The 17,943-nt window shown below is 33.9% G+C and overlaps 1 protein-coding gene across 2 annotated transcripts in view; it reads left to right on the top strand.

Annotated features, from left to right (window-relative positions):
* RBM17 (RNA binding motif protein 17) overlaps window positions 1-15,883 on the top strand; it is a 38,313-nt gene extending 22,430 nt beyond the window's left edge. For both annotated transcript variants that reach the window (XM_051963508.1, XM_051963507.1), the window contains exons 5-12: window positions 1,730-1,827; window positions 6,817-6,873; window positions 9,059-9,200; window positions 10,106-10,257; window positions 11,577-11,650; window positions 12,407-12,505; window positions 14,354-14,426; window positions 14,534-15,883. In XM_051963508.1, coding sequence (XP_051819468.1) covers window positions 1,730-1,827; window positions 6,817-6,873; window positions 9,059-9,200; window positions 10,106-10,257; window positions 11,577-11,650; window positions 12,407-12,505; window positions 14,354-14,426; window positions 14,534-14,637 — 799 coding nt within the window. In that variant the 3' untranslated portion in view covers window positions 14,638-15,883. The remainder of the gene's footprint in view (window positions 1-1,729; window positions 1,828-6,816; window positions 6,874-9,058; window positions 9,201-10,105; window positions 10,258-11,576; window positions 11,651-12,406; window positions 12,506-14,353; window positions 14,427-14,533) is intronic.
* Window positions 15,884-17,943: the final 2,060 nt, after the last annotated feature.

The raw sequence follows: 17,943 nt of genomic DNA, 5'->3' as shown, positions 1-17,943 counted from the left end.
GATAGAAATTGGGTATATATCGCTTTGCTTAGAGGATCAATTCTTGGAGTGAAGTGCAGCAGTAGGGATTTGTGATTTGAAAGTGATAACAATCAGTATTGGGGTGTTAGGGATCATGCCTAAGTGTGAAAGGGACAGGTTAGTCAGTTCTCTAAAAGCCCCCATAGCTGTGACTTATAACATACTTGAAGAAATTGCACATCAGCTTTTACTGATACAGATGTTACTTGTGAATTGGGAATGAAATTGGAGGCAAGAGGGAAGAGGAGAGATGTCAAGAGAATGCAGCTGCCTCTCAGTCTCCTTGGATCATTATCATCCTCTCACATGAAGGGATCTATTCTGCTGGCCAGAATTAGGTCCCCAATAACCCCTAGTATGTGGCTTCTAGTATGTGTGTTGGGACATTTTTTCCTTCCTTGTGTCACAATGGTGATTAAAGACGTATAACATAATATATCCTTCAAAATATTTTATATGTCATATACATATTTAATACCTTTTGTCCATAGTATTTTAAATACTTTCATTTGAGCCAGAAATATAATATTTTTTCTTCACAACTAATATTTTAAAGCTGTAGCAAGAGTTTAATTTTATCTGTGTTTTTTTAAAATAGAAGAAATACACCTAAATAATAGATCTGTGAGCTTCTCAGTGTGGGCATATTCTACATTCAAAATTCATCTGTGCCTTCTTTACCTATATGATTTGTGTCTGTTTTTCTTTAGTTCCTCTCCATATTCTGTTTTGGAGATCTTCCTTTAGGCTTTTTTTAAAGGACCAGTGGACTTTTTCTGTCCCACTTGTTATCCCTCACCAGATCTCTCATTGATTTTTGAATTAGCCCCAACTTTAATTTCACTAATCCTGCAGAGATTATGTTAGTAGATTTGCAACCCAACACTGACACCATGAAAATTGTTGTATTGGAAATCTTTTTTTTTTTTTTTTCCCCACTTCCACAAAAGAGCAGAAGGATCCCAGATTGTATCTGGTTCCTCTTTATACATATTTTCTAATTATGGAGCTGCTTATGATTTATCTTCAGTGCCTAATCTGTATATGTAGTGATATGCTAATTCAGTGGAATAGCCCTGCAAATTGCATGTCATCATCTAAATAAGTCGTTTTTTATCCAAAGTAAAAGAACATAACATTAGATATTTATAAATTTTATTCTGTTCATTTTACTAGCAACAAATACAGAGTTTCTATATTTTAACATGTTCATAAGTACTGGGTTTAACATTTTTTATCTGTACTAAAATAGTTCACTAATTTTAAAAGATAAAGCTATAGTGTTTTTTTTTTTTTTTTGGTTTGTTTTTGGTTAAATTGTATTCACATTATGTATGCTAAATTGATGCCATTTGGATTCTACATTGGTACTGTTTAATTGTCTTGCATTCTTACATTCCAGGCCATTGCACAAATAAAAATTTAAACTGAAAACATAACATCTAAAATACAATCTTTAAAAAAAAAAAAAAAACATTTTATGATCTTTTGATAGAGGATCCACACACATTTGTTGGGTAAGAGCGAATTAAGGTAAATTCCATAACAACACTTACCTAGATTTCAAAAATATGACTTTGAAGGAACTTGAAAGGTAACTTAATCCAATATACTTGAAACATGAACATCCCTCATAGTGCTTATAAATCCTCTACTTGAAGACCCAAATAGTAAGGCTTTATTAGCATTTTGTTTGTTATATTTTTAGGAGGCGTAAAGACAGGCATGAAGCTAGTGGGTTTTCGCGACGACCAGATCCAGATTCTGATGAAGATGAAGATTATGAACGAGAAAGGAGGAAAAGAAGTAAGGAATAAGAAAATGCTGTTTCCTCCCTCCCCTTACTTGAATTAGATTGGTATTCTTTGTAGTACTTTCTATATATATATATAAACTTTTCATTCATTCATTTTGTGAAATGCATATATGCAAGTGCCTTTTCTGTATTTCTTTGTAACCTTCAGTTTAGCAAGTATTTAACAACCACTGACATTTGTTAAGCCTAAGCCTGTATCAGGTTAAAAAATTCTGGGAATACAAAGAAAAGCAAAAAGCAGTCCTTGCTCTCAAGGAGTGCACTGTCTATTGGGGGAGGCAATTTTAAACAATTTTGTCCATGTAAGACATAGAATAAATTTGGATAGTCTCAGAAGTTACTTCTTAGTTACTAAGATTAAGGAAGACCGAAAGACTTAGTACTTTGCTGTGGCTTGAAGGAAGTCTGGGTAGCAACGAGGCAGAGATGAGGAGGAAATATTTCAGGAACAGGGAAAGCTAGGGAAAACGCTTGGACTTGGGAGATGTTGAATCATGTGTAAGCAGCAGCAAAGATGCCTGTTATTTCTGTCCCATAGAATACCTAGAAGGATGTAAGGAAATTGGAAAGGTGGGAAACAGACAATTTATGAAGGGCTTTAAAATTTTAGTAGAGAACTTTCCATTTTAATTTGGAGGGTAACAGGTAGCCTTTATTTATTGAACTGGGGCATGGAGCAGGGTGTCATATGGCCATATCTGCCATTAATGGAAACATCTGGTTACTATATGCCATATATTCCCTTAGGGTCTGTCTTCAAATTCTTTGCTACCATGGATCACATATTGGTTGATAAATCTTAACTGAGGTGATCTTTAATTCGGTAAAAGTAGCCTTTTTTCTCACAAAATGATTAAATGGCATTTCAATCTGAAGTCTAATCCACCTTGTAAACATTGTAGCAGTCAGGAAAATCAGTTAAATAAGAAATTCCTAGGCAGTGGATACTTAAAATTAGTAAACTCTATTTTCTATAAGAAATGCCTCCTGGATTTTTGATTCTGGTGAGGAGAAAAATTATAAGTACAAAAGGAGAAAAAGAAGTAGGGAAGGATATGCTATGGTTGTTTTTTTTTTCCCTTATTTGAATTAGATTGATCATTCTGTGTATTGGAGCAGCATTTCTGTGAACATTTCTAAAATGTCTCATTAACAGTAAAAGCAAATGTATTTTAGTGCTACAAATAAATCATGTACTTTATTTAGAATGCTTCAGAATGTGAAAGTCAAAACTGTTTTGGTATTTACAAATTTTATCTTAGGCTGCTAGTTTTTCTTTAAATATATAATGATCCTAAGTATAGTATATGGAAATTTAGAAATTTATGTTAAAGAAGTGAAACTAATAATTAAGATATTATGATGAAACTATACATCATTATCACTAAGACTTTGAACAGGCAAAAATCATAGTGATCTAATACTTTTAGAACTGGATTGTTTGTGAGACCTAATGGTCTTGTGAAAGTAAAAAGGTTTAGATATACTGTTTTTAGCACTGACATGCAGTGGGAGAGGGTAATCTTGTGCCTGATAGCAACTTTTCATTTTTAATAACTAAAATATTTGTCAATACTGTTATTATTGTCTTTTTTAAAAAAATGTTTTTCAAGTCAAGATCTTGGAAATACATTTGAATAAAAAGTATACAGATATAAGAAACAAATTGCCATTCTTAAAGCTAGTCAGTCAGTAAGCATATTTATGAGAGCTCACATTATAATGGAAAAGACAACATATAAATGTTTGTTGTTCAGAGTTGTCTGGCATTCTTGGAAAAGATACTAGTTTGTCATTTCCTTCAGTATTCCCATTTTATAGATGAGGCACTGTTAAGTAACTATAGCTGTTCCATTTCCCATTTTAGTGCCTTTGCCAAGACTGCTTCCCATACTAAGAATGCTTTCCCTCCTCACCTCTACCTCTTAGCTTCCCTGACTTCCTTCAACAGGCAGCTTAAATTATTTTTTCTGTAGGAAGCCTTTTCAGGTTCCTCCTCCCAGTCCCTTATCCCTCCAGCTATTAGTGATTTCCCTGGGGTTACCTGAGATTAGGGGTTAAGTAACTTTCCCAGGTTCTCACATTCATAGTACATGAGGTCCCATTTGAACTCAGGTATTCGGGTTTCCAAGCCCAGTGCTCTGCTGCTACTTAGCTGCTCTACATGTAAATGGGCAATAAATAAGTAGATGCAGAATAAATGGGAGGTAATCTCAGGGAAGTCACTAACAGTTGGAGGGATAGTGAACTGGGAGGAGCAATCTGAAAAGGCTTCCTACAGAACAAATCATTTTAGCTCCTATTGAAGGAAGTCAGGGAAGCCGAGAAATAGAGGTGAAGAGGGGGAAGCAATCTTTGCAAAGGCAAAGAAGTAGAGGTGAAGAGGGGGAAGCAGTCTTTGCAAAGGCACTGAAATGGGAAATGGAGCAGCATGGAGCAAATTTAACTGTGTCAAAAAATGTGGGTTGCGGGGGCAGTTAAGTGTTAAGAAAAGGTAGGAGGAGGTCAATTGGGGGTGGGAGAGTTGCTTTAAAAGAGGATTGTGTTTGATCCTAGAAGACACAGGAAACCACTGAAGGTTGAGTAGGGGAGTGACATGGTTAGACCTTAATTTTAGGAAAGTCACTATAGGAAAACTTTTACTTTAGGCATCTGAGTGGAGAATAGATTAGAGTGCAGAGAGGCTTGAGACAGTCCAATTAGAAGGCTATTGAAATAATCTAGGCAATTGTAGACAAGGCCTTATAGTAAAATAGTGGCTATTTGAGGAGAGAGAAGAGGATGTATACCAGAAAAGTTGTAAAGTTAGAAATTACAGCATTTGGTATAAATTGGATATGGAGAATGAGGGAGAACGAGGGTAAGAATTATGTTTCCTAGCTGGGTCAAAGAAGTAAAGATGGAACAGGGAAATGTTTTGTAGATAGCTGGGTTTTGGGGCAAAGATAATAAGCATTGGGCATGTTAAATTTGAGATATAGAATATACAGTTTGAAATGTCCACTAGGCAGTTGGTAAAGGGGGACTAGAACTTAGTAAAAAGGTTAGGACTGGTTGTGATAACTGAATCCATGAAGACTGAGATCACCAAGTGAGAAAATAAAGAAAAGAGAGGAGGTCTCAAGTCAACTTTGGTAGCCATTCAATTAGTGGTGGTAACAGGGATGAAGAAACAGCAGAAAGGAAACTGAGAAGGAAGAAGTGGTCATTTAGAGAGGAAGAGAAATGGGAGAGAGAGTATTAGGAACTTTTAGAAAAGTGTATCCAAGAGAGATGATCCATAGTATCAAAGGCTGCAGACATCAAGAAAGATAAAGATTAAAAAGAGGCTGTTAACATTTAGCAATTAAGAGATCCTTGGTAACTTTGAGGGCAGTTTCAAATGAATGATGGAAGGAAGAAACCAGATATGAACATATCACTTCTCTAGATAGAATAAAAATAGAATAAAAGCTCCCCTGGCTTTCAAAACCCTTCAGAGTTTGCCTTTGATCTATCTTTCTAGACTGATTTCACTTTACTCCTCCTCGAAGCATTCTCTCTTCCACTTGGCCTATTTACTATCCCCACTTCGGTGTCTTTAAACATGCTATTCCCCAGATTCCTCATCTTCTCTGTAGCACTAGCTTTCTTCAAAATGGAGCTTCAGTGCCATCTTTTACACATATTCTTCCTGATTCTCCTCCCAGTTGTTGGCATTTCCTCATTTAATCACAATTACTTTGTATTATCTGTGTACATGTAGTTTTCCCCTCATAGAATATTATTGCCTTGAGGAAAGGACTGTTTTGTGTCTTTGTATTCTCAGTAGCTTGCACATACTAGATATTTGTAGACTAGATTCTCTAACTTTTATGTTGATAAGATTTGAGTGATGGTATTTTTTCTATTTTGATGAAAGCAGTATTATGGAATTGTCTTAAGGAATCTCTTAATTTTTTTTCTTAAAAAAAAAAAAAAAGAGAGAATTAATAGGAGCCATCTAGGTGCACTGTGGGTAGAGCACCAGCTCTGAAGTCAGAAGGATGGACCTGAGTTCAAATGTGGTCTCAGACACTTAACACTTCCTAGCTGTGTGACCCTAGGCAGGTCATTTAACCCCAATTGCCTCTGGGGGAAAAAAAAAAAAGTTTTATTCAAGAATCTGTAAAAGCAAAAAAATAAAAACAAACAAAAACCTAACATTGTAGTCCACTTCCAAATTCCACTTCACATCCTCCATAACTCACTTTTGTAACAAAAAGTAGTTAAATAAATCAATACATTGACCAGGTCTGCTGGCCTCCCTATTTCTCTACCAAGAAAAGGATTGGGGCAGCTAGGTGGCGCATCACAGTGGATAGAGTACCAGCCCTGGAGTTAGAAGGACCTGAATTCAAATTTGACCTCAAACACTTAACACTTCCTATCTGTATGACTCTGGGCAAGTCACTTAACCCCAGTTGCCTCAGCAAAACAAACAAACAAGAAAAGAAATAATGTTTGGACCATTAGAGTTCAGCTGATTTCACTTGCTATCCATTCCCACAAGTCTTCCAAATCTTCAGAGTCCTCATTTACTGTGTAAATAGTATTCTGTTCATCTAACATAATTTGTTTACCCATTTACATGCATTGTATATCCATTTTGCAGTTCTCTGCTAAAAAAAAGTATTGACCTAAGTAGTTTTCTATACATGAGGCCTTTTTCTCTGTAATCTTTGTCTAGGTAAAAGAATGTGTAAACTTAATTTTCTAGTTTAATTTCAAATTATTTTTCCTAATGGTGGGACCAATGCATATGTGTACCAACTCTTATGTTAATGCGCTAGTCTTCTTTCATTTCCTCTCTTCCTGACTGTTCCTATACAGCTTTGCTGGTTTTGGGGGCCTGCGATAAAATCTCAGTTTTAATTTGTATTTTTCTTATTAGTAATTTGAAACATATGGTTTTATTTTTCCCCATTCCTTTAATTAATTCAATTTATGTTAATTTACAGGTATGGGAGGTGCTGCCATTGCACCACCAACTTCTCTCGTGGAAAAAGACAAAGAATGTATGTTGATCTATTTCTTGACTTTATTCATTTCTAAAACTGTCTCATGCTACCTAAGACTCAGTGATTAAAATTCTTAGCTTAAGTCAGCTGGGTTTCTTAAAGTTGAGAGGGTATTTTCCTGTTTAAATGCATTTTAACTACATAAGCCCTCAATTAAGAGAAGCAAAATCAGTCTTTTTCCAGATTTACCTCATGAACAGAACCAGACTTTCCTACATTTAATCACTGGAATAGAAGAAGTTTCATCCTATTTTTCTTGCTTCTTTAACCACTGTAAATCCAGTACAGTTTCTTAAGTGGTTTAAAAATATTCTCTGGATTTTCTAGTATGTCAATTAAGTCCCCCACATTGTGCTTTAGTAGGTCCGTTTTATTTTGATGATTTTATTTTAGTTTATTATTTGGACATAACATGTTAATTAAATATTAGAAATTGTATCATTTGCAAATTGAGAAACTGTTAAGAAAAATCTGTATTATTTACCTTGCTACTTTTTCTGCTGCTATAGAAGATTGTGGTATAGATCACCTTCCACTAGGTGGCAGAAGCTTACTTGATTTTTAATTTCCTTACTATTCATTTCAAGGCATTGTTTCCTGAAACTGTTAAATCTACCTAGCAGAAGCTCTCTACTACTCTCCATCTCTTCCATTAACAAAATTGTAGTGAGATGGAAAGAATTTGAGGAGTCATCCAGGCTACTTAAGCTAGCCCAGACACACAAAAAATTGAATTATAGTGTATAACTACTCTGCTTAATAACATTTAGAACAAGAGATTCTGTATATTTTTTAATATATTAGGCATTGCTGCAGAGAGTGGGTATGTGCTTTTGAGCTTCAGATTTCAACCTGCTGTAAATTTGTAATTTTTTGTTCATGTATGTTATAATTACCTATTGTCCTATAACTTTGCTATAAGAGACTCAAATGAGATAATGTGTGTGAAAGGCTTTGTAACTTTTAAAGCACTATGTAAAATAATTATTAGGAAGAGGAAGAGAAGGTAAGCGAGTGGTAAGCATTATTCTCCCTATTTTATTCATAATTATTAAATAATATAGTCTGATATAGTTGAACATTTAGTTAGTATGAGCAGTAGATTGATATAAAACTAGAAGGGAAGATCACTGGAATTTTATCACATTTTCTCTCATATAGCCAAGTTTTCTTTAATTGTGTTATATGTTAAAATTTTTATTTTATATCCAATTTGTTTAAATAGGAATGCCTTTTCCCAAAGAAACAGTATTACAAATGGTGGTTAGATTTGTAGGCCAAAACTGTTCAACTTATAATTGTATAATTGAAACGTTATTCATTTACAATGAAAAATCACATAAAAATAAAAAGCAATACTGTTACAAAAATAAAATAAGATAATCCCTAATTTCCAAAAGAATTAGGTTCTAAAAGGATTTTAACTTAGACTATATTTTCTCACTTAGACATAGATGTTAACCATAATCCAATTTACATTTCTTAGGCCAGTCCCCTAAAGAACTTTAATCCATAATATATATATATAATATAAAGACCTATAATTTCTAGTGTGACTGAAGTATAGTGTCATAGAACCTCTATATCATATTTCTAGAGAAAATAAATTTTGTGTCCTAACCTGAGCTATTATGAATATTTTTATCTATACCTCAGCCCTGTCAGTAGGCTAATATCCTCTTCCCATAACCATTCTACTACATTTGAGACTTTTGAGTGATGACTCCCCAGTTCCAAGTCACTATTATAATTCCTATGGTTTGCATTAGAGAATGTTATAGGATTGACAACTGTAGGCCTAGCATAGGGGAAAAAAGAATAGGAGTTCCTGCTTCTACCAGAATGTCACTTTTATTTCAGGTGTGCATGTTTATATATATGTGTGGAACTATTTAATATTTAAACATCAGTTTTCTTAACTTTACCTCATTTGGGGTAAAAGCAACAAAGGAGACAAGTAGTCTCAGGAATAATTTTGATCCTAATAGCTGTTCTTTATTGTGTTATATACTAAATCTTGGGAATGAGATGTAAGAGATTTTATTTTTTTCCCCCCACATCCTCATGAAACTGCATGAAACATAAGTATTTGAAATAATTAATACAAAAAATAATTTAATAAGACTGTTAAGTTCTTCGTCAAAGCTTTCTCTTTGTAAACTTGTTTCATTCTATCCAACAGTACCCAGAGAGTTTCCATTTGAAGAGGAGTCAAGACCTCGTTCACAGTCTTCCAAAGCTGCTATTCCTCCCCCTGTGTATGATGAACAAGAGAGACCACGATCCCCAACAGGGCCCAGTAATTCCTTCCTTGCTAATATGGGGTAATTATTTTAGTTAAATTCATTTCTAAACAGAAATTTTATGAATTTGAGCAGCATTAAGTGTGGAATAGTTGGAAGACCATTGGATTTTAAATTCAAGAGACAGTGTTCAAATCATATCTATCTTTTACTACCTGTATGACTTTGGGCAAGTCTCAGAAGATGTTTTCAACATTTGTAAAATGAGGTTGGAATAGATGATCTAACATCTTTTATAGCTTTAAATCTTTGATCTAGAATAAAGGTATTAAGGAATTTAAATTTTAAAAATTATTTTTGTTCTATATTGTCTTCAAAGATCAGTCCCTTGGTGAATTTGTTATGTCATCTTGTCTAAAAACTTGTATAGTTAAGTTCTTTTTATGATGTGTTAATTTCATTTTCGTTATAAAAATCATGCCTGGTAATTGTTAATTTTTTTTTAATATATTGTGTATATAGACACTATACATTTTAAGTTAAGTGTAATTTATCTAGAATCTTCAGGATTAAAAATAGAGCAAGACAAGAACTTTTTTTCTTGTCCTATTGACCTAGCAAATCTTGTACTGTTTTCTTTGTAATTTGTAATTTCTTCACTTTAATATGTGAAACTTAGTTGATTTTAACTCTTCATAGCACTTTTATTCTAAAAAAATGTGGTTCCCCTTAAATATTCATTATATGTCTATTAATCATTAGTTTACTCAAATCCTTCCAGCTTATATTATTATCTCATTATTATATTTCAATTTATGTTGCCATCTGAATTCCAGGGTAACTGTTTATATTTATGTGCTTTTATAGTACCTAAAATTGTTTTCTTTTTTAATATGCCAGAACTCTCACCAATTTTTGGGTGTCATTTTGATTTTAAAGATAAGAGAACTGATTGATATCATGCTTTTCATTATTCCTCTTGCTAGTGGTACCGTTGCTCATAAAATCATGCAGAAGTATGGCTTCCGAGAAGGCCAGGGTCTTGGAAAACATGAGCAAGGATTGAGCACAGCATTGTCAGTTGAAAAGACAAGTAAGCGAGGTGGCAAGATCATTGTTGGTGATGCTACAGAGAAAGGTATGTCTTCCTGAAAAAGAATAGTTTAATTGTAGGTATCAAGGAGAAAAAGAAAGAATACAACTTTTCACTCAGTTTGTAGATTTTTATTTACCTTTCCCCAAAAAACAATTTTTTAAAAGTTTTTCTGTCAGTCAATAAACATACATTTAGTGCCTCTTATATATAATCTGTGACACAATTTGGCTAAGAACAAATGCTCATTACAGAGAAACTGGTCATCAAGTGATGAATTATTTGACTATGGCAATTCAGTGAAACATTTAAAATGTCCCTCGTCCTGAGCAGCCCCTTTCTTCTTGCATAATTACAGGAAAGGATATCAGAAAGCATTAAGAATTATTAAGTTTATAAACTACCCCTAAATATTAGGATAACTGAATCATAGATTTTCTCCTTTCAGCCATTTCTTTTAAATAGGTTTTTGTTGGAAATTGGTTTGTAGGCTGTCGGTTAGAAAGAGTAACTCCATGTATTCAGGAGGCAATGATAATGACTAGAAACTATTACCACACATTAAGTAGTTAGTTGTACAGGAAATGGAATGTTAACCTGGAGCAGACAAATTTTAGGATTGTTTTTAAATATTTAAAAGATTCCCTTGTAAAAGGAATAAGACATTGACCACTTATAAGGTAAAACTTTTTAACATTTGAGCTGTTCAAAAGTGGAAAAAATAGCTGCCCCTAGGGATGGTTCCCTATTAGTAGAGATGACAAGGCAGAAACCCAGTGACTGTTAGGGTTGTTATTAATAGGATTCAAGATTTATGGAGGAATTAGACTAAATAGCTTTGAGTTCCATTCCACTTCCATATCTGGCATAATATCCTATTAGTATCATGAGGCAATTAGCAACCTTTTTTTTTTTTTCCCTAAACTTCCCAACCCTTCCTTTCCTTAGGCTATACTATCAATAAAGTAATTAAAATCTGTAGTCAGTCATTAACTTGCCATAAACTGTTACTGATAGGAAACTAGTGGCTGCTTGTCAAGCTTGCAACATTCTGTACTTGATCAAGTCAGATTTTATCCTAAGCCATTTGATCTACTTTGGGAAGTGAAATAAAAACTCGTCAAATAGCAATTAAAAACCTTTCTTTGAAAATCATTGTAGTAAGCATTTCTTAAAACAAAGCCAGCTGGTTACCTTTTAGAAGTAGGTATCCTTTTTGGTTGGGTAAATGATTGCTAAAATGCTTGCTGTGAAATTTGTAGAAGCACAATGCTCAATATTGGATTGCATTGTTTTATTATGTCAAGAATTGACTTTGCTTTTTACTGTGATAACATAGATATTGGCTTATTTTGTTGCTGCAGATGCATCTAAGAAATCAGATTCAAATCCATTAACCGAGATCCTTAAATGTCCTACTAAAGTGGTTCTGCTAAGGGTAAGTCTCTCTGGCTTTGTTCTAAATATTGTTCAAGTTTAAAAGAACAAAAACAATAATTGCCTAAATTATTTCCTTTGCATAATTTACTATCCAGGGATCATCTAAATAAAAATTATAGCTTACTGGTTTTACTTTTTAAAAGTGCATTTTTGTTCACTAAAGTTGCTATATTAGCTATAATTTATGGTGTCAGTGAATATTGGGAGAATCAGGATCATAGTTAATGTTTGGGGAGAACTCAAAAACTGAAGAAGAAATGCAAGTCTTAGAAAGAGGTTGGTTATTGCAGGATCTTATAAAAGGATTATTTTTCTTTCCTTTACTCAAATTGTTGAAAATCACAATGTGATTTTGAAGAGGATTTTTTGTTTTGAAATACTCATTTCTTGGCAATTTATTGAGTAGAAATTATTCTATTTTAAGATTGATAATAATGTTTTGAAGTACAGTAGTTTCAAAGACCAGGAGAAAATATTATTTTTGACATTTCTCTTTTTTATGTTCAGGCTGTACAGAATTGTAGTACCTGAATAAGAGCTTCTTTAGCCTAATATCTGGGGTTTTCTTTAATATAAATCCCTTTAATTTTTTAAAAGAACTATTAACTATGAGATATTTCTGGGGTGAAAATTTTCCTGTGTTGAGATTGAAGTAGGAAATTTGTCATTGTGAAAATTTAATTTTTGCTATTTGTATACTGCTAATTATCCAATTTGACATATAGTCATTGATTTTCTTTTCCTTGATTTGCAGAACATGGTGGGTGCTGGAGAAGTAGATGAAGATCTAGAAGGTGAAACCAAGGAAGAATGTGAAAAATATGGCAAAGTTGGAAAATGTGTAATTTTTGAAGTAATGGCCTTTCTTTTTTTTTTAAATCCTCCTAAGAACATTTATGTACTTAATGAAAAATACTTAGAAAGGAAAACTTTTAAGTCAAGAGTCAGACATCTTTTCCCCCTATATTGCGGCTTCAGGGACTATTATGCCAACCTTTTTTTTGCCAGAACATAGCTTCAACAAATTGTTCTCTGCTGTAGGTGGAGTAGTGATGGCAAGGTAAATTACTACCTAATTAATTAAAAGAGTATTTTTCATGTGTTGCTCACAGTTCTCTTGCTATACTATAAAACTGAATATGGAGAAAATATTTTGGGTTGCTCCCTGTATTGATAAGTAGATTTCAACCCTGCCACAGTCCAGTCAATATTCTTCATGATTTGCTATGACGAAAAAAATTCTCCAACTTTAGTGATCAGTTTGTCTTAGAAAGACAAGAACTACAGAAATGCAGCTTATTAGCTAGTACATAGAAGGTTCCTTCCACACTCTGGTGCTTTGACAGCTGCTTGCTGTTCAGTGTGCCATCTACTAATGGCTTGTGAGCTAGCTGCTGTGTACAAAGGGAAAGGGCCCAGAAAGGAGGGCTAGATGACATTCCCAGAAGCTGAGGAGGGGATCAATAACAGAGAAACCCAGAAAAGTCATTTGGAACCTGATGCTAGAGGAGTCTGACAAGCTGGACTCTGAATTTTGCTCCATAGAGCCCTAAAAGTTTTTGAACAGAAGAGCAACATGTCAATATCACAGACCAACTGAACTAAAGCAACCTTGCTTTACATAGGAGGGAACTGAGACCCATGGGGGTTAAGGGACTGACTCAAGGTCATACAAGTAGTGTCAGAATCAGGATTTAAAACCATGTCTTCCGACTCCACCGTCAAGGGATTAGTTTAGCGATTTTTTTGTTTGTTCGTTTGTTTACTTCTCTTTTTTTTGACCTCTCTGAAGCAAGTAGTGCTATTGACCAAGCTCTCCTGGATATTCCCTTTCTATTGTCCTGATGCTGCTCTCTCTTGGTTCTGTTAGCTACATCTTGTCTGGTGTTTTTTGTGGGCTCATCATCCATAGTTTGCCCCCAACTGTGGAAGTAGCTCAGTTAGGAGGGTTGGGTTTTGTTTTTTTTTTTAAAACTCAATGACTTTTATCAGCTCCCATGAATTTCTTCTATGGAGTTAACTCCCAAAGGGGTGCGTCTTGGTCTTTTTCCAGTCCCAGGATCTCCTGAGTTTCAGTGCCACATCTTTAAATGCCTGCAAGATATTTCAGACTGGATCTTCCATGGACATCTCAATTCAGCATATCCAAAATAGAACCCATTAGCTTTCTCCAAAAATCTAATTTCTCTTTCAAATTTTTCTCATACTGTCGAGGGATACTAACATCCTTCTGATGTTTTCAGCTTTAGTTTTATCCTTAAGTCCTCACTCTTGCTCCTTCCATGGGTTACCAAATTGCCAAAGTAGGATACCTTGATGGCATGGGAGATTATGCATTGAACCCCAGGGCTTAGAGTCCAAAGGTGAATTGAGTCTGGCCCTTCCCATATTGTGTGCCTGAGCAAGTCATGTAATTTCTCTGAGCCTTAGTGTCTTTATTTGTAAAATTGAGGTAATCATCTATATACTACCTATTTCACAAGGCACTTGTGAAGAAAGTGACTTATAAGATTAATGGCATCTTCAGCTCTCAAGGTGGTTGTAAGGATAAAATGAAAATATATTTGTAAAGTACTTTACAAATCTTAAAGTATTAGAGCAATGCTAATTATTGTTAAACCATGAAGTTTTCTATATATGTAGGCTACTCTTCATATACAAATGTAAAACTTTTACTAACATTATTTAATCTCTGTTTCAGATTCCTGGTGCTCCTGATGATGAAGCTGTACGAATATTTTTAGAGTTTGAAAGGGTTGAATCAGCAATTAAAGGTAAATTAAATTGCACAACAAAATTATTTTATATTGGAGAATGTTTTAATAACAACTGATTTTCATCTTTGCATTTAATCACCTTTTTTTTTCTGTTTTCCTTCTAGCTGTTGTTGATCTGAATGGGAGGTATTTTGGTGGACGGGTAGTGAAAGCTTGTTTCTACAACTTGGATAAATTCAGAGTCTTGGATCTGGCAGAGCAAGTCTGATTTTATGAACTCAGCACAAATCACCTCTGGCAATCCTTAGTAAGCCTTTAGGCTGAAAGCAAAGAGGAAAGAAGGCAAGCCTGCTTGACCAGTGGGTACAGAGACTTTTGGGAAGGACTCCGAAAATTCATGTTGACTGACCCTTTTTTTTATTTTGTGGTTTTTTTTATATAGTATAAAATCCTTTAAAAAAAAAAAAAAAGCTCTATGCCTCTCTGATTGTTTCTTTTGTTTTTCACTACACCATAGTTGTTTACATTTATTGATAGGCCCTTACGATGATTCTTGAATGAACTCTGGAAAATCTTGAAGATATAAAGTGGGGGGAGGGCAATCATAACATGTGATCCTTTACTTTCTTAGTAATATACTAGCTATTAAAAAAAAATAGCTACACAAACCCCACAGTAATCATCTTGGCAGTCTCTGCCAATGGTGAATATGTCTGCTCTTTTTGGAGCCTGTAAGACCTTTTCTATTAATTGTTGTAAAACCTCTTAACATTCAAAAGTGAAAGTGGAGAATTATGAATATGAAAATGAGTTTGAATGAATCATCTCTATTTAAGCCAAGACAAACAGAACTTGAAAGGTTTTGATTGTATGTTGGTACAGGAATCGGTAGACCTAGTCTCTTGCCTCCAAAGATCTAAGTATATCCCTGTGCAGGTAGTAAAATACAACTAAGAGCAAACCCTATAGTTCTGCAAATTTTGTGCAAGGTTGGCTATAGTGTTGATTTTGCTATTATATCAAATGCTTAAATTTAAGACAAAATTCATCTACTTCAGCTCAAGACACGAGTGGATTAACAGTTCCACTACCTTGATGGAAGTATTGCATTATTCTAAAGCAAAGTTAGATGTGATCTATAAGAGTTAATAGGGCCAGATAAAAGAGAATTGGTAAAATGGTTAGCACTCTTAAGTTCACTTTCAGACTTGGGAGTATACCCATTACATTACTTGGTGCCTATATTCTGTCTTGTTTGTCAGAATGTTAAGTTGCAAACTACTCTTTCCCTAGAAGCGGCAGCAGTGGGACAGGTACCTATGTTCTATTTTTTAAATTGTTCTTCAATGTGGAAGTATAGTATGATCCTTGGAGGGAGGGATTAAAAGGAATCCCATTATTTGATCTCATGGTTAATGCCCTAGACTCCATTTGGAGATTTGAGAACTATTTTTTGCCTTTAAAAAAATTTTCCAGATGTTTTTAGTTCATATAAATAAAACAGTAACATTTCAGTTTTTGTGGTGGTGATTATTTCATTGAGTTTCCATGTGTGTTGAGAAAACGGTCTATGAGGATAGGATAGATAGTACTCTGTGAAATACTTTGGAGTGTGAGGGCTTTATGATCCATAGCACAATAGAAGGCTATCTTGGAGGTAAGCCACTGCACTAGTAGTCTTTGAAATTTTGAGATATGGCCTCAATTTAAAACTTAACTGTGTTTAAAAAAAATATATATATATATATATATATATGTGTGTGTGTGTATGTATGTATGTATGTATATGGCATATATATTTAACAGCATTGGTTAGCATTGCAAGTTGTCTTTGGAATGCATTTTTATTCATGTTTTATGAGATTTACCATTTATTTTGAGTTTGGGTGATTTTGGAAAATTGCCCATAGTGAGTACTAGACAAAAAAGGTGAGTAGCCTACTTTTAATTCAGTTAGCCCTGGAATTCAAAATTAAATCAAAGTTTCTAACTTTTTCTTCTATATATAAAAAACACTGCATTATTTACAACAACTTTTTGTTATTTTTTTATTAAAGCTTTTTATTTTCAAAGCATATGCATAACTAATTTTCAACATTCACCCTTGCGAAACCTTGTTTCATATTATTTCCTTCTCTTAGATGACAAGTAATCTAATATATGTTAAACATATGCAATTTTTCTATATATATTTCCACAATTATCGTGCTGCACAAGAAAAATCAGATCAAAAAAGAAAAAACGAGAAAGAAAACAAAATGCAAGCAAACAACAAAAAAGATGAAAATACTATATGTTGTGATCCACACTCAGTCCCCATCACAAGATCATTGGAACTGCCCTGAATCACCTTGCTATACAGCAACCTTTTAATACTATAATGGACCCAGCATACTTATAACTACTTTTCTCCTAATGGTGTGTTTTTAGGAAATTCAAAATAATTGTTAGCATTGGCTTGCAGTAAATATAAATGGAAATGTCTCCACCCCCCCAAAAAAAAAAAAGTTAAAAAAAAATTTAATATATTCCAAAGCTTTTGAATATATACAGGTAGTTTGGTTTATTCATGAGATTCTTCCTCATTCACAAGGAAAACAAAGAGCAACATGTCCTACTTGGGCAAAAATTCATTGTAACCAAGCTCTTTTTGTAAAAAAAAAATCTACGATTTCATTAGTTCAAGCAATGACTTATTAGATAATCGCAGAGGAATGTTGGCATTGAGAGATTAAATGATTTGCTCAGGGTCATACAACTGTTAAGTATGAGAGAAAGGCCTTCAGTCTTAAGGTCTTCCTAACATTGAATCTAGCACTGTGGTTATCCATTAATTTTTAATGATACACAAAAAGGATTTTTAAAAAGTTTTTAAGAAATAGTTTCTCTTTATATTATATTTCAGCTTTGTTTTTATGTAAAAGGCAGTTGTGACATTTGAAAACATCCTGGCCTTTAAGTCAGGAAAACTGGATCTGGCCTCAGATCTTCAGAGCAATGACCATGGAATTAGAAGGGGCCAAGTATATAAGGCATATCTCTGTCACTAACTAGCTATGTGACTGAGCAAGTCGCTTAATTACTCCAGACCTGTTTCCTTATTTGGGAAATTAATTCTTTCAGTTGAAATATAATGATTCTGCAGCCTTGAAGTCTGCCATTATCTAATTCTATAAAAATAGTTCTTGAATAACATGTAGCAATTCATTTTCAATTCATTTTAACATGAAAAAATTGAAACTATATTCCCTTTAAAAATTAAAAGCTCAGCTGATGCTTTTTAGCTCTTCCCTCTCCCCACTCCCCCACAATAACTTCACTTAGTTGCTATTAAACCCAGGTCGTTTTGTTTTTTTTTTTGGCAGCCATCATCTTTCCTAAATTTATTTCAGACAATATGGAAATACTTGGTATTAAACATTTCTTCCGTTATCCTCTTACTTTCTTTCTGAAGCATCAAAGAAAATTTTGTACCTTCTGAGACATTGCAGTGAGGTGTAAGAGCACAATTGCATTTGGAATCAAAGGGAGCATGTCCTAGCTTGATCATTTATTAGCTCTTCGACTTTCAGCT

The sequence above is a fragment of the Antechinus flavipes genome, chromosome 5, assembly GCF_016432865.1.
Source record: "Antechinus flavipes isolate AdamAnt ecotype Samford, QLD, Australia chromosome 5, AdamAnt_v2, whole genome shotgun sequence".
In the NCBI taxonomy this organism is placed as follows: Eukaryota; Metazoa; Chordata; class Mammalia; order Dasyuromorphia; family Dasyuridae; genus Antechinus; species Antechinus flavipes.
This window is presented reverse-complemented; position numbering and strand designations above follow the sequence as displayed.